At 38.6% G+C, this 22,680-nt stretch overlaps 1 protein-coding gene across 1 annotated transcript in view; it reads left to right on the top strand.

Moving 5' to 3' along the window:
* LOC107188091 overlaps positions 1-16,743 on the top strand; it is a 34,581-nt gene extending 17,838 nt beyond the window's left edge. The window contains exons 2-6 of the mRNA XM_015576337.1: positions 10,610-10,850; positions 11,750-11,898; positions 12,624-13,186; positions 13,875-15,745; positions 16,434-16,743. Coding sequence (XP_015431823.1) covers positions 10,619-10,850; positions 11,750-11,898; positions 12,624-13,186; positions 13,875-15,723 — 2,793 coding nt within the window. The 5' untranslated portion in view covers positions 10,610-10,618 and the 3' untranslated portion in view covers positions 15,724-15,745; positions 16,434-16,743. The remainder of the gene's footprint in view (positions 1-10,609; positions 10,851-11,749; positions 11,899-12,623; positions 13,187-13,874; positions 15,746-16,433) is intronic.
* The last annotated feature ends 5,937 nt before the right edge of the window (positions 16,744-22,680 follow it).

Raw genomic sequence — 22,680 nt, 5'->3', positions numbered from 1 at the left:
CGGATCAGTCAGACCCTGGCTGTGACGAGCCTCAAAGTTCCCGTCGTGTTACGTACGATTCAGGTAACTGTTTGTTAACATTCGACGGTGGTATATCGAGCAATAAAACGGGAAACCGGTTCCGTGATATCGAAATAAAAAAAAATAAAAAATTACGGAGTGGGGAGTCATTTTCTGTACGTTTTACGTGCACGTGGATGGCTATCCACGTTTCTGGCTAATATGGAAGGAAGCTTGATGGTTCTGGTGGGGACCGCTGGAGTTATTGGATGTGCCACCCTAAAGAGATATCACTCGAGCGCTTTATGCAACTCTGAGGAGGCGGACCTTGACAAGTGTCGCCAGTTTCAGTATTGTGAACACGTTAGTGAGTCATACCGAAGGGATCGGAGCGAGGAGAGTGGTATTTGAAAGGAAAATTTTATATTGCTGCTTTGGCGATGGGGTTTTAACAACGTCTCGGGAAGTACTTCTTGTATTCTGAAGCATTTACACTGCGTGGTATAACGATAAAGCCACCCTAAAATTTTCAATCCTTATGTATCATGGTTGAAATAAAAAGGAACTACTTTTTTCTAGATAATATAATCTGTTCTTTTCTAGAAAAATATTATTTCTCAACACGATTCGGTTTTATTTCAACCACAATACATAAGAATTGAAAATTTTAGGGTGGTTTTATAGTTATGCCACGCAGTGTATTTTTTTAGGACAACAGAATGAAGTGGAAATTGATATTTTTACAGAGATCAATTGTTTACGTACGTACAGGGCTCGATATTATTAAGTGCACCAATAGGTAGTCCACTATTTCGTTTCAATAAACTGGTGATAGTTTGAATTCGAAACACCTTTCCAGCCTCTTCGTTCTTAAAAGTGGAAAAGAGCTTCGAAATACGACTTTTGACTTCCTGAAAGAAAAGTAGCGAATTTGGCTAGATACAGTGGATAACTTATTGGTACATCTAATCATTACGATTCTGATCATTACTGATTCATAAATATGAATTTTAGGTTTTGAACGTGTACTTTAAGCATCAACCTTAGAGCTAACAGCGTTGAATGTATACTAAATTAAATTGTATAATATAGTAATATACATAATATATAATGCAATCTAGCATAATAAAATATAATTTAAAATTTTCATCGAATTGTTTCATTGCATTCCATTAACTGATCATTTTTGACGGTGTCTCGAGAAAATACTCGAGAAGTTTCTGGTTAAACAATGCAGGCCGACAACACCTTAATATATGCAAATCGTGGTCACGAACTAAACGAGGGTACAATGGTAAAGGATGCCTGACGATTAACGGAACATCTCGGAATCGGACGTACGTTTCACTAATAAATGGCGATTGTGGTTTTCTAGGTGATTTTTTTCGTTTCGTGTATCGAAGATCTGGGGCCTCGATTCCCCACATTTTACGGTTAGATTACTCTCGCTGGTTTTATGTAATAGCCGAGCTTTTCATACGAGCGTTTATACATATATACGCATATGCACAGCGCTATGAACGCTGCACTTAACCTTTTGCACCTCCATTTGTAGGTCCAGAGGTCGCAAGGTTGACCTTGACAGGTTCGAGAAAGCCTTGCATAGGAAAAATATTGTTGCTGACATCCCATTTACCGATCATTGGATCTTGAATTATTGTTTACATGTTACATATATCACAATAGCAAATGTGATGTTGATCTCTGTACTATAAAGGTTTTGTGTTTAATATTTATATCCTTCGAATTGTTTTTCTACAGTTTCAATGCAATGTTCAACATTTCTACATATTAAGATTCGTCTTAAGTTCACACAATAGTTCAAAGATAGCGATTGTTACTCGCTAAATTCTTATCAAACAGTTCGAAAGTTACAAAATTTGTGCACCTTTGATTTGCTCCTCTTGAAAATTTGAAAAGTTCAACTTAACAAATTCTGACTCTGGAATCAAGATATGGGATCCATAGCGTTGAAAAGGTTAAAATCCATTTACAATAGCAAACGTCAATTACTCCGAATGAAATGTCATGTCTCGTTAATTAACATTGTAATTACATGCCTCACGAGGGGACGACGTAACATCCATCAACCAACACCATCTCGTTTTCGTCAGTTCGCGCGACGCGCACGTATCCACCAATCAGGCGTTCCGGTTCATATTTCACTGTATACAGGGTGTAACAAAAATGTCGTCCGACCCGGAAACGGGGCACTCGGGGGATGAATTGGAACAACTTTTTCCTTAGCAATAATGTAATCTGAGGCTTCGTTACCGAGATATTAACGAAAAACCCCAACCAATCAGAGCGCGAGTTTGCCAGCCGAGTTCTCGCGGTAGCGTTGGCTACAAATCGCAGCGCAAACTCGCGCTCTGATTGGTCGGGATTTTTCGTTAATATCTCGGTAACGAAGCCTCAGATTACATTATTGCTAAGGAAAAAGTTGTTCCAATTCACGTCCCGAGTGCCCAATTTCCGGGTCGAACAACATTTTTGTTACACCCTGTATACACCTCGTTCAGCGCAAACGTATCGTATGTATCCCAGACAATTTTTCATCCCCGTTGTAGCGCATGTGCGGTTCGAAAGTTCATTTAAAACGTCCGCTAGAATAAAGTCCAGTATGTGCGTCCAGGTATATAACTGTAATGCATCTCGCGTCACCTATGATCTTACACCGTTACCTTGAAATAGGTGAGCCGTCAGTTGTTGGTGGTCGATGATGGCAACTCGAGGTGATCCAGGCTAGTCGTTTGAACCGAATCTTTCCGTGGGAAGGGAACATAAAGAAAGAAGCACGGGGGGAGGGGAAAAAAACTGGGAAACGATGGAGAGGAACAGATGAAAGCGCGACAGGAAGCTGGTAGCAACGGGAAGCGAGCGTTTCCGGTGTCCGAGACGACGTATCCTGATGCGTCTATTTCTGGAGGAAATGACAGAGGCGTTGAACACCCCCCACCCTTTTGGCGATGAGGGGTGGGAGAGAAAAGTTTTCGGTGCGTCGGTCTACGCGTATATGAATGAAAAGTCAAGGAGGAAGCCCGTTAGGCGGTGCACCGTCTGGCTTCGTTCTGGCTCGCTGCGTTTTCTCAAAGGAGACGTGGGTGCTGCCCTTCCACTCTTTGTAATTTGATGCTGTTTAATCGTTAGCTCGCTCCAGTCGCGTTACACGTTGCTGCGCACCGCGTTTCCACGGAATCACGCAGATAAACTATTCCGTTTCTATAGAGGAGGATCGCGTGTGTCGTTCGTTATGGCCGCGATTCTTTGCGGAAGACGCCGCTCGGAATAAAGTGGGAGTTTTTATTTCGGGATGGGTGATGATCTCTGGGACAGTAGTCGCTGAAAGTGATTTTTAGTGATAACCTGCGGCGATTTGGATCGTGGATCGATCGGTCGAGATGAAGGTGTTTCTGGTTCGTACGTTTTTTGGGTTTTGGACAAGGTTCTGATGTTGTGTGATTTTTATTTTAAACTGAAATAATTCCTTTCGGTGAAGAAATACCTGGTGTGCTGGTGATGTATATAGATTTTGATTTTAGCAGAGGAGGTGGTCGAAATATGAGCTGATAGTTTTAGTTGAGGATTTATGTATTGCCAAATGTGTTGATGATTTTTAAGATGTAATACTTCAATTTATCTAAAACATGTTTGCTTTATGATGTGGAGTTAAAATAAGCATCTTTTGTTCTTTATTCATAGTTTCACACTATCCCCGCTAAGGTGAAGAAACTAAGATGACTCTACACTTCCAACAAGCCCGTATTTAGACTCTAGCTTTAACTTGTGTTTGGACCACCTCCTCTAATTCTAATCGATTCTAAAGTTTTTTTTCCGCTAAATGCACTAACAACTGCTGAGAGAAGAATTTTTTTGTTTGTGTAATCTCTGTACTTGTCGTTTTACCTCAATCTAACAATTGTTATATTTTCTAGTGTTAAATTCGTTTCGTGTATTTTACTCGATGAAAATGTTTTGAAATTAAGAATATATTTTTTATTTCCATAATTTATCGTTAGTCTTCAATCGAAGATGTAAAGAGCATGAAACTACAAACTATCCAATTCTTTAAATATACGGTTAAATATAAACTGTTACTTGTTTCAAAAGACAATTGAAATTCTGAAAAATATGTAATAAACTCTGAGGAACAGAAATTTAGACTAACCAGAATATTTAATTATTAAAGATAAAAAGGATTTTTCATAACGATTTAGAATACTGAACTCCAGATTTCTTCTACAGAATGGAAAGGGAAATATTAAATACAATCAATAATCTTATTACTTAATGTCTTTTTCTCATATATTTCTAATTTTAACAGATTCCAAAGTCTCATAGGAATTAATATGCGTGTGTTACACTATCACCAAATTTACTCTAATTTACATGACTGATATCCTAATATAAACTTTTTGTACTATACTTTATTATCAGTTCTGAAATTTTATTGAAATTACACTATCGCATGTTTTAATTCACTTCAGGGTTATGTAAAAAGGCATGCAATTCTTTCGGAGAAATTTGTGATTGCCATTGCAGTCTGAAACACAAATTAAGATAATAACGTGCCCGACAAGCAAGGTGACTTTAATGTCGGCAAGCGAAAGTCGAGAGAAATTTTATTAACGTTGATACTGTCAGTTAATCGATTAAAAGGTTTATGAACCTCGTGCGAACCCTCGACCCCCACCACCCAAGGTTGCAGAGAAAGCGAACGAATACCAATTTTCAATGCCACCAAATGATATAGAAAGTTATAAAATGCTACACGACACGAATTATAAGTCTCGATTCATGAATATGCCCAGCTAAGCGTAACGATCGATAGAAATGTGTCCGCCTCGTGTAATAGCAAGAAATTGGGTCGTAGATCGACGGTAGATCGATCACTAAAAAGACGATAACGATTGGGGGCGAAAGGATACAAGAATTTTCTACAATATAAGAAAATAACAGCATTCCGGTCTTTAGAAATCGTGATTCTTGTTGGTTGACAAGTGAAACGCGGAGTGTCTTGTCTTTTTAACTAGAAATTTCAAGTTGAACATAAAGTAAAACGAATGCTTTATACAAAGGCGTATTTAAAAATGATAATATTAACTGTTTACGTACATCATTTTGAGATATATTTCTGTCATAAATTATTTGTCGTTCAATTACCATAAAATTAACATTAGAGCACTTAGCATTGGCATATTGGTTCATTAAACCCCAGCAATACTAATGATGATATTTTAGGCACCTCAAAAATGGTAATAAATCTTCTTTGGCGTTTACTAATTGGTATCGAAGCAATGGCTGTACAGACAGCCCGAATTTATATTAATCGAATATTTTATATATTTCAATTTAAGTTGATTTAAGACCCTTTTACGTATTCATATTTGCGTCTCACAGTATTTCATCCTTATACAATAATTACATCCGCATCCCCTCTGTACCACGTGCCCAGCTAATAGTAGATCCGTCTTGCTGCAATCTTGTCAGTATGTACAATAGTAGGATAATTATACGCTACAAAACAGGGTACAAGCCCTGTAAAGCCAATAAAACTATTTCCGATTCGTGCTCTCTACTCGCGATAGACGCATTACATACTGACCTTAAGCCTTATAATTACAGAAAGGGAATGTAACGTAAAATTATATTTTTTCTTCCACTGAAAAATTACCACTTCTAAAGGATGGTCATATCAAAGTACCAACATTCGATTCCCATACCAGTACTAATTTAAGAAGGAATGTAACGCAAAATTATATTTCTTCTACTACCTAGTTAATTACAAGTTATAAAACGGTGGTGATATTAAAAAGATAACTATTAAATTCCCACATCAGTTACAGTAAGAGGGAATCCAACGTAAAATTATATTTCTTCCACTGTATCTAATAAATTACTACCTAAAAATTCGATCTCCATATCAGTACCAATTTAACAGGGAATCTAACGTAAAATTATATTTCTTCCATTACCTAGAAAATTACAATGTCTAAAACAGTGGTCAAATGAAAACGACCAACAGTAGATACACCCCACCAGTCACAATTTAAGAAGGAATCTAAGATAAAATTATATTTTTTCTTTCACTGCCTAGTAAATTACCATTTCTAGAACGATGGTTAACTCAAAGACTAACATTCGATCCCTCTATCAATACCAATTTAAGACGGAATCTAACTGTATTTCTTCCACTACTTAGTAAATTACAATGTCTAAAACCGTGATGATATCAAACAGACCAAAATTACCAATCCTGTTCGAAAAACGTTGTTGATCCCTTTATGCTTTTAACAGGATTCATCGCAGTCCACAAACTTCTTGATCTATTCTGATTTGGTTCGAATCGTGTTTCATGAGTTAGTTTCGGGACGGACGACTTTTCCAACGATCTATCGCAACCACCATCGACCGGATGTGCCCACCGTTGAGCGTTCACGCGCGATCTCCTGCGCGCGCGGGACCGTTTTCACGCGAGCTCCCGATGCACACACTTCTGCCCCGGAAAAATGCAGGGCACTTCGCCACGGCATGCGGTGTATGTGATATGCACTTATACGGCCGGATCGAGACACACGTGGGCACACTAGCAGCCACCTTTTTTTCCCCGTGTCTCCACACCCTGTTTCTCTCTTCTCCAGTCCCACAACGGTCGGCCGGTGTTGTTCATGTAACGGGTGGTTCTTGTTACAAGTGACCGCGAACAGAAACTCCGAACACCTTCGTGGATTTAGTTATGTTTCATACATTCAATGAGTCCAAGGGTAAATCGATCATAATCATAAAAAGTAAAAGTTTCAGTATTTGAAAAACAAACTTTATGAATTCCCCCTCGGTATGCACAATCCGAATTTTAAAATTTATAAATTTTAGGGAAGTAAAGTTTGTTTTTATAACACAGACTTTGATTTAACAAGTTGGACTCTGATCATTCTTCCACTGGAAAAATTTGACATTGATCGTTCTTTTCTGTACCCAAGATTCTTTGGTCCTTAATTTTTCTAACCTGTGCACGTTTTTTTCTTCTATTTATTATACTAGAGTTCGGTAACATTTTCTAGGCTCCGATACATGGTGGTAAAATCTCAATTTCGATTCAGAATGGACTGTGATTGTTTTTTCTCTGGATTCTTCATATTTTATCATCTGTTTACCCCCTAACAACGATAATAACGACGCAATATTGTGTATAATTAAATTTGATTAATAGTTGATTGTCTACTATTAATTTAAAAGTGTATCATGATCAGTACTAGAGTGTTTAAATTATAAAGTCATGCAGTACTATAAGCAGCTACTTTTAGATTCTGTAAGAGATTTTAAAAGTCTTTAAAAAGACCAATTTAGATGCGAAGGGTTGCTCTAGCTCTTGAAGGATCTAGCAAGTCAAACATACATAGCATTTACAGGTTCGTATCTAGAGCGCCTAGAACACAGGTCACCTACTATCCAGAACATCTGGAACTGTAAAGGTAGCTACTGTCTAGAAAACGAAGTCTCAGGAGTGAGGGTTATCTAGAACACATACAGTTATTCTATCTAGTACTTGTAGATACTGCTTTTAAAATTCACCATGAACATCCTTAACATCATAAGTCAGCATAATTAGAAACAGTAATAGAACAGTATAATTTTGAACAATATTAGTTATTAGAAAAATTTAACAAGTTTTAAATTGCTTGGGGTCATGTTACCTGATAGATCATGTTACCAAATCGAGTGGTATAATTTTTATATTTTTTGTGTTATCTGTTACTCTGATTGAAATCTGAAAAAAAAAAAAAAAGATAAAGAAGAACATACATTGCGTTAAATTCGAACGTATAATTACTGATACTTATGGCGTCAATGCAAATTCCAGTTTTCTATTCAGGATTTCATCGAGTAAAATATGAAATACAAACTTCATGAATGTTCATTAAAGTTTTTCTATCGTACTATTTTGCATGTTCGCGCATGCCAGAAATGCATAAAATCAGCAGTCTAATTATGATTTACACGCGATCGATTTTTCGTCGACACTGCCACGCAAGTTTGCGCTAAGGGTCGTTGGTTGCTATTACTGTCTATAAAACCGCGAGTTATCTCGATGAAAGTAAAGATACAATATTCATTCGCTTATTAGAATATAACGCTTTGTTGATACGGTTTTATACTGAATGTCTCGAATCCTTTCACGAACAGTTAAGTACTTACTACATACATTATATCAGATGTTCTTCACGTTGGTGATGCAAATGAAGATGGTAGTATATTAATATTCACCGTATAATTATTTGCAGTAATTAAAAAATTCACCGAATTGAGAGAAATCGATGTATTTACAAATGCAAATTCTATCGAAGCTATTATACAGTAAATTCTCGATGGCTCCTCGGCACTGAACATTAAATATTCCATAAACTAATGGCCATATGCGGCTGAAACAAATATCATTGGCTTCGGAATTTCAAGCTCTATCACTGTCTAACCCTCATTAAGAATTCAGCGTTACACCTGGAGACCTTTCTTTGTTAGTGCCGAGGACCCTTCGAATAGGATTTATTGTAATTATCACCGTGAATATATACGAACTTTCTACCTTACTATTTTCTTATTCTAAAGTCCAGGTGTCTTCAGACAGAGAATTAATTATTTTATTTTAACTAATTGTCTGGAAACATTTATTGCATATTCCAACAGTGGACAAACTGCGTCTCCCGAGACAATACTGGGTTTCATTGCCATTTTTCTTAAACTTTTATATTAATAATCTATCGTAATATAGTAGTATGAACCAATATTAGAATACATTATTTCTGTGGTTCTTGAACATTACAAAATGTATGAAAAGTATTATATATGGCTTTTATTATCGGAAAAACTTGCCCACCACTGGCATATTCGATGTGTCCTAATACCTATGATCAAGGAGTGTAGCTCTCAAGCAAAACCTCGTTTTCCAAAAAGGCGTAGAAGAATGAATGAACGAAAAAGAGTGATGTGTCACGGTGCTAGATCACAAAGGATACCGTTTTATCCTTTAGTCACCCGTGGTATGATACCTAGGAGGAAGTGGTGCAAGGACGTATCGCTACAATCCTAAAGGCCTCGTATTAGGTACCATTTTATTCGAATAATACATAGTGAAAAGCAGCAATAGTTAAGATCGTCATCCTGACTTTAAAACAGTTAATGAGATTAAATAATTGTTTTCCAAGTGTCTACTCATTTACAAAGAAGTATTATTTCACTAAACATGGAAATTTACACGTTTAATCAATTAGTCAATAGTAATGGCAAAGTACTTTCAATAGTAATGACAAAGTACTTTCCTTTTATCTTTCGAATGAATCCCCATCTCTGGCTATCAGTACACGCATGATCGACCGCAAAGGCGTGTAAGCGTGATGTAGCGATAATGCAGGCGTGAGTAGGAGAGATACTCCTCTTTCGCTTGGACAGCTGCAGGAAGCATTGCCAGACGTTTGTGGAATGCTGGGAAAGTGATCGTTTGATGATCTAGGCTTTTACTGAACTACGAGTCTCTCCCTGATCATCGGAGATTCGTGTCGTCCTTTTTGCGGTTTGATCGTTTGCGAGCATCGACTTCTTCGACACTCGTTCCCTCTCGTCGCTTTTTATCATTCGGTGAGAGGACTCTGAACCAGTTCGTTCGAACGTTTCACCAAAGTTCTGATGGGGAATGGGGAAATTTATCGGGAGATTGTGAATTTTTCTTATAATTTATCATTTGCTGAGATATGTGCTCTTTTTTGCTTATTTGTAAGCGAATTATATACACATCTATGCTATCTTAACCCTCGTCTGCCTCTCATTTTCCCAACTTAATTTTTCCCTCGGTGTCAAATCGACGCAGTGGTACAAAATTAATATAATGAAGAGATAAATACTTAAAATTTCAAATTCTTTACAATAAAAGAAACGGAGCCTCAGTTAAATTTACCAACACATGACAGAGTAACGTCATTTCTTTGGAGAAAAATTTATTAAATTGACAGAAGGGACGGACGAGGGTCAACAATATTCATAATTATTCTCTAATAGAGAAGTCTGCAATAGCTGTTCTTCTTATTCACAGAAGTTGTAGAAAATGTTGTGAACTTAAATAGAGGTGTTACAAATTGTTGAGATAAATAATGGATTAGTTATTGCAATACGTATTATAGGATGACGATTTTTCTGAGTGTAGCAGGGAAATTCGCTTTTGGTCTGTCAAACTTAAAAGAGAATTTCGGTATTGTAGATGTTTTTAAAAAGTAATGATTCGATATTTCGAATATTAGTTTGATTATAATATTAATATAACATTAAAACAAATTAATTCTTTTCTCGATTTTAGAGCATAATAGATACATTTTTCATAGATATAGTGTACTGGTTTTGGTTTAATCAATTCTAGTAATGAATTCAGTATCATTTAGTTTTGTAAAAGTTGTCATATTAAAATGAAAATAAATTGATACTTGGTCAGGAGTATAAGCTGAACTGTCATAGGAGATAAGTTAATGAAAGGAAGACTGTTCAGAACTGTCGTACATACTCATTCTCGTTCACTTTTATCAAGGGGTTCAGTTTCCTAATCGCAGTGTTACCATTTTTTTTCCAGGCTATCGCGATGCGTCTGTTCAAACGTCAGTGTTCTGATACCAGTCCGCAGCTAGTTTCGGCTACCCCGTTATCACAGGATGGAGGAGCTGGGCCTCTGGCAGCTTTCCATGAAAATTCCGAGCGTACCAAGAAGAAAGCTCAAAACGAGAACGACGGGTCGGAACGAACTTCCGCCAAAGAAAATACCGGCGACTTACTGAAACCACCCTCCTCGCAAGCTTGTGTCTCGAATCGTAAAGGTAATTTTTAGAAAAATAAAAAAAATAAAGTTGTGCATAGAAAAATCAGATAACACGTTGAATTAAGAATGAACGTTATTCCAATGAGTTAGTATTATTTTTCATTTAATTTCTTGTATATAATAAAGAATGAGGTTTTATTAATAAGTTACGTAGTATTATTTTTTTTATTAAAACTCGATTAAAAAGTAATAAATTAGAATATAATGAGAAATAAATCTTTCAGTCTTATTCGTTATATAAAATAATATTTTAGAAACGAATAAACGTATTATAATAGTTCATAGTTAGAAGAAGAATTTCTGTGGAAAATCTACACTCGAGTTTCGGTGATACGAATAAAACCTGATCATCTAAAAATAATATCTACTTAATCTATACTCGAGTTTTGGTGATAAAAACAATATCTGATAGCTATAATTGATAGTAGACTATCGTAGCGGGACTATTAGTAGTTTCTGATCTTCCCGTTTGAACGCGTTTTCGTCATTCACCTTTAATATATTAAACTCAGCTTTCACCTTTTTAAATAGACATTGGCATTTTCCACTTTTTGCACTTAACATCGTTTACTTCCTGATTAGTATGCGCGGTTTTTATTCGTTCATGAGCATCACGAAGCATTACGCATTTAAGGCACACTCGATGAATTGCTGATCGTGTTTGTCTTCGTTACTGCAGTGAGTTTGATATGAAATTGAAGTAGATACATAATGTATTAAGTGTGTGAAAAGTAAAATGAAAATCGGATTCATTAATATCTCAAAAAGTATAAAACTGATTATTCTGAAGTGCATATTATTTAATTATTCGAGTCAAGAATTTCTTGTGAGTTCATAATAGTAAATGTACCTCATTAAGGAACAAAAATTAATCGACAGATTCGTTTTGCATCGCAGGAATTTCAACATGGGGAAGAAAAGTAGGCCGAAGATGGGATCAGCTGAAGAGATCGGATAGTTCGGAGTTGCTTTCGGTTTCGGGCCGAAGAAGACGGTGGAGCCCGAATCGGAAAAGTTGTGGCAATGCAACGGACAAGAAAGAAAACGTAAATATTCCACTTTCGAGCACATACATTTGACTTATTAATTTCGTAACACCTGACTAAGTAATTAGGCCATTGTGTCTTCACTATCATAACTATAAAGTTAAACGAGCCTTTTATCCATTAAGAATTTTTTTAGAAATTTTATTTAATCTCTGAAGTGAAGAACCGCATTCCATGGCGTTATATCGTACATACACTAAAGAAGTGAATTAGAAATTAAACAAAATTTTATCATTACTCTTAGGAGTCTGATAAAGACTATAAGCATAATTACTTCGATCAATTTTAAGCCTTAGAGATTTTCAATTTCTTTTTTTTAAATATTCAGTATAATTAAAGTCTTCGTATCGTTAGATCATTGTAAAATTCTTTCAATTCTTCTGGAAAAAATACGAAATAATTATAATGGAATAGTGAACTATAAATGGAAGAATGTAGAAGATACCCAAGAACGTATTATATAACCACCTAAATAAATTATGTTTCATAACAATTAATTTTGGTATGACCTACTAATTGATACATAAACCAGAAAATCAATAATACACCTAACAATAAAGCAGAAAATATTTAATATCAAGAATGAAATTACCAGTCTGAAGTATCGTAAAGTAGTCTGAAACGCAGTTTTGTAAGAAACAGCCTCAAATCATTCGAAGCACGTAAATCGAAATGCGTCGACTATTTCTATGTTCTCGTCTTCACCAAGTGTTTTGTCTCCGCAGGGTACCAATGGATCGCCGGAACTACCAAAGCCAAAGAGAATCTCTAGAGTCGAATCCCTGCGAAACTTATTCAGGAGCAGCGAACGGAATAACAACTTTCTAGCCGGTGACGTGTCTGCTAGAAACGTGACGATTCAAGAAGAGGATGTCACCTGCATCAGTCACTATCCGATGGAGAAGGCGTTGAGCGATGGCGCGATAAAGAACGCGCCCTTCCGGGTCAGCTCGGACGACAGTCGATTGGATCCACGTGGCGTTAATCTTCAGGAGAAGAAGAAACAGCTCAGCCGCAGCATACATGATCTCCAGGAGCAACAACGCGTTTTGGATTATATTCTGACGAACCAGGACATACTGAAAACGGAGAAAGGATCAGCGTTCGCGAAGGATACCTTGGACAAAGTCAGACGGAGCACCAGTCCGAAACGTCGAACCAGCCAATCGACATCGGATGTGAACAAAAACAACGTCTCGACACAGACGAAAGATTTCTTAAGCTCCCAACTGAATAACATCAAGAAGAACTTGTTTAACGCCCGAGCAAGTGGTAGCGAATGCGACAGGTAGGAATTCATATTAATTGTTCTTTCATAATTTATGAACGCTTACATGCCAAAAATACTTCTTTTCTTCATAGCATTATTCCATTTAATATCTTATACGATATTTTACGAGGAATTGTCTGAATTTTTATTGTGCCTTTCTGGAATTTTTAAACGATTTTTAGTAACGGGTGCTACCTATTACTCAACTGCGCAATCTGGAAAACAATAAAATACAGGCATTTTAGGTGTTCTTATAACTGGATATATTCGAGTTAATATTCTACTCATAGTAATATTTACGAGGACATAATTTTATTGCAGTCCATTTCATATTCCACTTGACAATGTCAGAGTTCGTAAAAATTTATTTCCACACGTAGGCAGTTTTTCAAATTTTAAATAAATTGAAAATTTCCATATGGTTTCGAAGTAATTCAAATGCTTATCCTATTTTAATAATATTCGTTATTTATTCCCATCGTCCTCCACCATCTTGACTAAACAGAAGATTGGGAGGATATCTTTTCGCTACACCTAATACTTTCACATTACAATTACTGCCTATTTATTTCCACAATTTGTTTCCTATTATTTTCATAATTTCACCTATTTATTTCCTATTTTATTCCAAATATTTCTATAAGTTTATTATCTGTAAATCAACATTGTACGTCAATTACATAAAACTATTTGTACCCATTTACAGAACAGACGCACCGAGACCCTACACAACGACAGGTCTGGAGGACTTGATGAGCAACTTGCGACTAGGTTGCGACGAAAGCGGCTACGATTCCGACAGCACGCGAGCCGGAGCGGACTCTCCAGACAGCGGGAAGTCCGTGCCACCGATGTTAAAGCCCCGTAGCTTCTCCATAACATCCGACGATTACCACGGGATCGATTTGTCCTTACCAGCTTGCACACCCAATAACAGGGACGTGGCGACAGGGACCGAAGGTACCGAAGTTGGACCGTCCTGTCTCGACGAGACTATTGTTCTCGGGAAAAGCTTGCTGAACGAATCCGTAAGGACAGACACAACAGCATTGATGTCCGATGGAGATGAAACGGACAGTTGCGACGAAGACACCTTCGCAGGATTCGCCGAGTTCCACATGAGCTGTCCTGCTCAGTACCCAAAACACGACAGCACCCTGCGAAAATGTGACACTGGTCTGTCGAAAGCATCCAGCACAGGGACTTCAATGAATAATAATTTTGTAGAACCTGGAACGTCCACCTGCGAAAGTAACGAACTCTCCAGGTTACCCGAGAAGCGATCGTTCGCCAAATCGGAATCACTGTCTCTTTCGCAGGCGGTGAAGATACAGAACCTACAGAAAGAGACAAGATCTCAGATACCCCTAAAGTCTCGGAAGCACACTAATTCCAGCGCGTTGAATCTACTAGATAACGCCGCCTCCCCGTGCAAGGACAGTCCTCCAGCATCAAAAATCGTTTCGACGATCGTCAACAGTCCCTTGCAATACTACAGCCCAAAGAGGTCGCGATCGAACATGGAACCAGAAGACGTGGCGAACGCTAGGAATAAATTGAAGAAGCCTGCACTGGTTACGAAGATCGAGCAACCAGCTGCGACTCATATGGCGACGCCAGCGAAGACTCTGATCCGTCGAGAACTGAAGACGATGAAGCTTTCCGTGGAGAACTCGGGTAGCCTAGGTATCTCTGTGGAGAGGCGAGAGGCCGTCAGACCTTTCTACGTGATCTCCAAGATGGACGCGAACGGGGAAGCAGCGAAATCGAAGCAATTCCGGATCGGGGACGAGATTGTCCGAGTCTGTGGGCGAAGGTTGCGCGGAATGTCGATCGCGGAAGCTAGAAACGCGTTGAGGAGCTGTACAGGAACTGTGGAGCTGCAGATCGCCAGGGAGCCGACTTTCACGTTTGGCGAGGAACTTGGCGACACCTGGGGCGATATTTTGGTCCGCACACGAAGCGACTCCGAGGTGTGGACGTTGAAGGAGGAGAAGACTGAGGCGGAGGTTTCTGTGTCTGTTGACACGGAAGCAAGACGAGAGGACCCGTCCAAGTGCAAGATCGTCGGAGCGTTAACGAAGGACGGGAACAACGTGTCGGCGAGCGCGATGGAGCGAATGGAAAGTGACAGTGAGCTAAAAAGGGAATCTGACCAGAAGATGACTGGCATGAGGAAGTTCCAGGTGGTCAGGAAACGCGGTACGAATACGGTTTCCTGTTCGAGAAGGGCGACCAGCCTCTCGATGGACCTGTTGACCATTACGTTGGAGAAAGGCGCAGCGAAAAAATTAGGATTCTCGATCGTCGGTGGATCGGATAGCAACAAAGGGTCTATGGGTATTTTTGTGAAGGACATCATGGCCGGGGGCCAAGCAGCCGAGGATGGAACACTGAAAGTTGGTGATGAGATACTGGCGATCAATGGGATGTCCATGGACGGACTGACGCACGCGAAGGCTTTGCAGTCGTTCAAAGCCGCGAAGGCTGGGAAAATGGTCCTCCACGTGGGACGACGGGATCCAACGCACAAACAGTTGTGTTATAGGCGATAGTATTTGGTGGTTATAACAGTGGGTTAGTTCTGGTGCTTTGCTTTAATTAGTACAGTCTTAACGGTGGGCGTTCGGTCGACACGTGAAGTCAGTTGACAAAGTACTATGAAAAATAAAATTTTAATAGGGATCTTTACTAACTGTAGGATACGTTTTCTACTCAACTATAGAGTTGTATTTTGTTTTATTTTATGATTTTTCACTGCACCATTTGTCGACTGAGAGTCCTGTTTAGTGCTGCATAATAACGTTAACGGTGCTTTGCCTATGGATAGGCGGTAGATTCTTGAGGTTTATCGATTTCATGGAAAACTTTTGGAATGCAAGATTGTTTACATATGTTTATATACATGTATTATGTGTACCGATAAGGAAACCACTATGTCTTGTCGAAATGAGTATTCATTTCTGTACAAGTCAAGAAACTATACTGTTGTAATTTACACATATATTCATAGTGACTTTTCCGCACGTTACACCATTTTTACTCAAAGGAAGATCATCTTTAATTTAAAATATGTTGTTTAACAATGAAAAAAAACAGAGTTGATTACTTATTGGTACACCTAGTAGATGAAAATTTTGAATATTGAGTATTCCAAAAAGGATGAAATGAATTGAAAATTGCATGTTCTCAATACTAATTGATTTTTCTATTGAATATTTGACTTTGGGCTACAATGGTCTAATAAGAAATTGTTATCTTACAGATATATCATTCAATCAAAATCCTATGATTGCCTGGACAAGCTGACGGAGGCCGGAGACGAATGAAAAAATTAAGAAGTATCGGATAATCATATTTGCCAGTCACTAAAAAATTGAACTATCCTTATTATTAATTTAACACGTGAATCGAATCTTTTGTCAAAGATCTTATTTTGTCACTGTCGCGAGGAGGAAAATGTATATATTTTCGTGTATAAATTCCGCGCACGTAATTACGATTCACAAACATAATTGATTATCAATAATTACCAACGTAGCAACATCGAGCATCACATTCTTCATTTCGTCGTAAACTTTTCTATCCAGGTTTCAGAAAATTCACAAAATCTCGAATCGGTGATTCGTAATCAACGTGTCGCGTGTATCATTCTGTAAATTATGTTATTGTACCTTCGGCGTTTACGTTAATTATGACTATTTTTTCCTTAAGATGGTATTTGTGATATCGGTTGACTATTATTTTTGTTTCGATTAAAGAGCGATCTACGATGTAAGTATCTCTTCAATTCCCCGCTTCAGACTAATGAGATTTAATTATTTCGCGAGCAATACCGAATGGTCCCATTTAAAAACTGAGATCCACGACGATTCGTAATTATATTCTCTACTTAACAAATCTAATTATTTGAATATTAATTTAATTGATTGCAATATAGATGAAAATTAGGAATAACAGAATATTCGTGTTTCGATCGTAATTAATATATTACACTGCGCGTAAGTGTCATAAATGATATTTAATTGAGTTTTCTTCAGTTTTTATCTGGGAAGACTCGCTGGTTTTGAATGTGCCTTTGTATAATAGCATAAGAGGATCGTAATTGTAATAATAACTGTAACAAAAATTGTACATAGTCATATCCCGTTAGATGTAACACGCTAACATGTTGGATTATGGCTCTTTAATTCAGTGTAGCGCGGATTTAACGTATGTTTTGCCTCGAAACATATTCAGTTTTGTTTAATACAAGCTACACGCCGTGGAACGAAAACGATTAACTGGGTTGAGTACTCATCATTTACTCACTACTCAATTAGATGTAAGCGTAGCATTAGATTAGTCGATTAATACACGTTGTGTTTTAAGCTACTGAGACTGACATTCGGTATGTCTACCTGAGAAATGCTGTGATATTCATTGTAGTCGCCTTAGTTGGTATCGTACAAACTGTATTTAAAATAAACCTGGTTTTGTTAATAAACGTATGTATACGGTTAATTCGCTTTCTGCGTGTCTACGTTTCTAACTAACATTAACATTTAAGCATTGTTCCTTCAGAGGGACGACTGGAGAAGGGCGTTAAATGCGAAAGAAAAAATTAAACTATGAACAAATTTTAATAATGTATGTGTAAAAATACATTTGAAACGTATTCTTATCTTTGTATCGAAAAATAATAATTCCAGTTTTAGGTTCATTTCATTCGAGACATTTTTACGTAACAGTTTTAAATTCTCCATGGATAAACATGAATAATTTTTTATTTCTTTAAACACTATTAAATTAAAAAATTTATCATTGGATAATTTTCTAATAAGTTTTGTTCATACTATAATGTTACAAAATGAACGTGAAAGACTGCATTGCGAAAATATTAACATAAGAACATTCTTATATATTATGTATTCTTAGATTCTCATATATTCGTATATATTCCTTACATATGTGTGCTTATAAACCATTCACTTGTTAGGCCTAATGGAATATTCTAACATTCATATATTCATTACATAAAAAAGCAATATATTTACATTACAATTTATCATACTATAAAATTACAGTGGTGCGTACCATACGGTTGAGAAACTGTTCATCTTAAATGATCACGCGCGAGTTAAGTTACATTTGTAAATTTTAAAACATCTAGCACGTGTCATCCGTATTGTTGCGAAGCGGACTGAGGTGGTAGATACATCATATTTTGCTGAGGAGGTGGAGCAGGATAATTCGGTTGGGGAGCAGGATAGCTTGGCTGAAGCGCAGGGTAATTGGGCTGAGGGGGTGGAGCAGGATAGGTCGGTTGTGGAGCAGGGTAGCTTGGTTGTGGCGCCGGGTAACTGGGCTGAGGGGCAGGATAACTTGGTTTTGGAGCTAGTGGAGGATAATTAGGTGGAGGAGTAGGATAGGTAGGCTTAGGGGTTGGTTGAGGAGCAGGATAGGTTGGTTTTGAAGCAGGATAACTTGGCGCAGGAGAGGGATAAGTGGGTTGATAAGGTAGGGAAGGGAAACTTGGTTTTGGAGCTGGCGGAGGATAATTGGGCGGAGGCGCAGGATAAGATGGTTTAGGAGTTAGGGGAGGATAATTTGGTTGAGGAGCAGGATAACTGGGCTGAGGAGCAGGATAATTTGGCTGAGGAGCTGGGTTATTGGGTTGAGGCGGTGGAACAGGATAATTTGGTTTAGATGGTAGATAACTGGGCTGAGGAGCAGGATATGTGGGCTGAGGAGGTGGTGCAGGGTAGGTTGGTTTAGGTGTCGGAGGAGGATAATTTGGTTGAGGAGCAGGATAACTCGGTTGTGGAGCTGGATAACTCGGTTGTGGAGCTGGATAACTCGGTCTTGGAGCAGGATAACTCGGTTGCGGAGCAGGGTAACTCGGTCGTGGAGCTGGATAACTCGGTCTTGGAGCAGGATAACTCGGTTGCGGAGCTGGATAACTTGGTCGCGGGGCAGGATAACTCGGCTGTGGAGCTGGATAACTCGGTTGTGGAGCTGGGTAACTCGGCTGTGGAGCTGGATAACTCGGTCGTGGAGCAGGATAACTCGGTTGCGGAGCTGGATAACTCGGTTGCGGAGCTGGATAACTTGGTCGCGGGGCAGGATAACTCGGCTGTGGAGCTGGGTAACTCGGTCGTGGAGCAGGATAACTCGGTTGTGGAGCTGGGTAACTCGGTTGTGGAGCTGGATAACTCGGTTGTGGAGCTGGATAACTCGGTTGTGGTGGAGGGTAATTAGGTTGCGGCGGTGGATAATTTGACTGCGGTGCAGGGTAACTTGGTTGCGGTGGCGGATAACTCGGCTGCGGTGCAGGGTAACTGGGTTGCGGCGGCGGATAACTTGGTCTCGGTGTCGAGGGAGGATAGGTAGGTGTCGGTAGATTGATCTTAGTGGGTGAATTATTATAACTCGGCGTAGGGCCTGAAGTCGCAAAGCTATTTGCTGATGCTGTTGACGAATAATTCGGTGTCGGAGTAGTTCTAATTGGATAATCAAAGTTGGACGATGTCGTGGGTATTCTCGAATTGAACGATGGAAACGTTGGCCCAACGGTCGTGGTGGTAGGAAAATTTCCATTCGCCGAGGTAAGCGGTCCAATCAGTTTCACTACACCAGCGGCTCCCGTTGCCGATGCTGTGCTGGTCGCAAAGTTGTTGGGTCCTTGAAAACCTTGCTGGACTCCTCCTAGCCCGAATGGTGGTAGGTACGTGGGCGCTGGCGTTGAATATTGCGGAGGTGTTGGTGGTGGTGGTGGTTGCGGTGGCGGTGACGGTGGGGTGACATACTTCGGTTGCGGTGGTGGAGTTGGTGGCGGCGAAGGTGACGGGGGGTAACTGTACTTTGGTTGTGGAGGCGGTGGCGTTGGGGAAGGCGGCGCCGGTGGCGGTAAATACGAAGGCGCATTCGTTGGCGCTGGAGTCGGGTAGTTTTGAGGAGTTGGTTGGTTATAATTGGGATTCGGCAGCGAAAACGGTATTTGCGGTACATCGTAACTGTATCCCGCTTGCCGGACTATCCGTTCCGTTCGTCCAGCGGCGTGATTGAGCAACAGGAATATCTCCAACTGCGCGGGACGTGCGGTAAAATGTATTTTAAATATGGAAAAAGCAAATCCCGTGGAATTATCACCGAATATCTACGTACCCATACTAATGGCCGCATAATCAGCTAGTGTCTACTGGTAAAACAAAAGTGACAATGCCTTTTATACGAGCACTTTCCCCATTGTCGGTCCCGTGCTCGATGCTCCTCATGAAACCGCACGGGTTTCACAATGGCCCGCCAAACATAGCCCACCATTTGCAGGATATTAAATTGTTGTGTCCCAGTTGCACCGAGGGCGGCTATTAGACTTGCTGTGATTGCACACCTCGGGTGGGGCTGATTTTCTTTTCCTCGTCGTTCGTTGCGTTGTAAGCGGGAGGAGATCTCGTTATGTGGCAACGAATGGAGGGGACGAAGTGTCATTTCGTTACAGCCGCATCGTAACGTCGGCGTAATTTAACCGTAAGACCATAAAGACACTTGTATATCTAATTGGTTGTAATCCCGTCGCAGTTACACGCTCGTAGGTGCGTTCATGTCTCGTTCAACCACGTTTTAATAGATTCGGAATTCGTTTAGACGCACGGCAGTTAACTTTTGACGTGTAGTCTAATTTTAATTGGTCGCAGTCAGCGCGGTTAATGTATCAGATGGTAATTTAATGGCCAGATGTGTTGTCACTCGCCACGGAGTTTACACTTTGTTACCATTAAATGGTAACGATATCGCAGAAAATTCTGTAGTTTAACGGGAATCGTATTCAATAAGTATCATTCTATTATTTTGTTTCCTAAAGCTGTAAAATTTAATATATTGCAAGAAGTATTATATCGAGTACAATTTTTTGAAGTCATTATTCTTACCATTCGCATTTTTAAATGTTTATATTAATGTAATTGTTTCACACTCGTTGAAAAAATCGAGCAACTGATTAAAAGAATGTAATGATACATTACAGGAATTTGTTCATGATCATGTAACAAGATGAATTTACACTAACATAATATCGTACTAGCAGTTTTTATTTTAACTACTTTAATTGTGTATACTTTTTTCATAGGGTATATTTATATAATTATTTTGTTCTCTTAATTCCTTGCTTCAGTAAGTTGCCTTAATTCTTTGTTCCGCTTACTTAAATCGTCCTTTTCCTTGAAGTATTGATCAACATTTTTCGTAAGTTCATTTACATTCGATTGTACTTTCGTAAGTTGACTCTTAATTCTTTACCTTGCCATTAAATGGCAACTTTTCCAAAGTAGCTATCATTCAGCTATCGTTTATTTTATTGTAACTTGCATCTCCCCTTAGCTAGACTGAAGATTATCTTAAATTATGTCCGAGGTTACAAAAGATACAAAACGTTGAATAGCGTATTATACGGCTTCTTGCGAATCGCATTTTTTCCCCCGTCTGTAACAATCTATCAGGAAACTGTGAGAATCCATGGGACGCATGACTAAAGATACGTACAAACTATCGTGATATTCAGAATTCTTGGTACAATGAAAAGTCACGATCATCAATCACTTCATCTTACCAATCGTTGCAAAAACACGCTTCACGCTAAGAATTGCACGAGCGACGTTCATCTTTCAGGTTTTGTCATCGGTGGCATCGAGGTACGCGTTTTCTGATTATCTAAGCTAACCGAATCTAATGATTATTTCATGACGATTCGATTTGAACGCAAGGGAGTAATATTTATCCGTAGATAGCATTGACGCGTCTAAAGAATAGATTATTGTCGTTGATTTATAAAAATTCGAATTTTATTATTTCGATAATAGCGACATGAATGAGACAAATTCGATAAATGTTACACGCTAGTTTAGGAAGACGAGTCATAATTAGAATGTTTGCGCGAGTATAGAATTTTATGGATTAATTTTTCGAAATTGGACGCAGAGGAAAATTTATTTACCGTGTTAGCTCTTTAACGTCCAGACCATTAAATCGATATTACAAAATTATGACACTGATATATATATGTTGTATTTTGTAATTTTGAAGTCGAAAATATCGATATTGAATCAATTTATATGTACCTTTTTTTATATTTATTTTTAACCATTTAATCCCAAACACCTCTTTCGGGGAAAAAATTATTTCTCGCGATTAGTTAGCTCAAAAATGGTTCAAACGCGTGCATCTCATCTGTATTTTTACGAAAAACCCCTGGAAATATTATTTTCTACGTGTAATGTTTACGTCACACTGGATGTTAAAGAGTTTTAAAGTTTCAAATCTGAATAAACTGTCCTGAAACTTTTTACTACACTACTGAATTTTAGACGATTGGATATTCTCTATAGTTTGCATAATATTCGCAATATAGTCGTTATAGAAAATTGTGTTTCTCCCTATGTTCAGTTAATAAGTAATGCAACGCATTAACAGCCGGTTCTCTTTCGCAAAACTCTTTCAGAGTTCAATTTTCCGCACACTTTCCACGGTTTTCTTTT

Source organism: Dufourea novaeangliae, unplaced genomic scaffold (assembly GCF_001272555.1).
Source record: "Dufourea novaeangliae isolate 0120121106 unplaced genomic scaffold, ASM127255v1 scaffold115, whole genome shotgun sequence".
In the NCBI taxonomy this organism is placed as follows: Eukaryota; Metazoa; Arthropoda; class Insecta; order Hymenoptera; family Halictidae; genus Dufourea; species Dufourea novaeangliae.
This window is presented reverse-complemented; position numbering and strand designations above follow the sequence as displayed.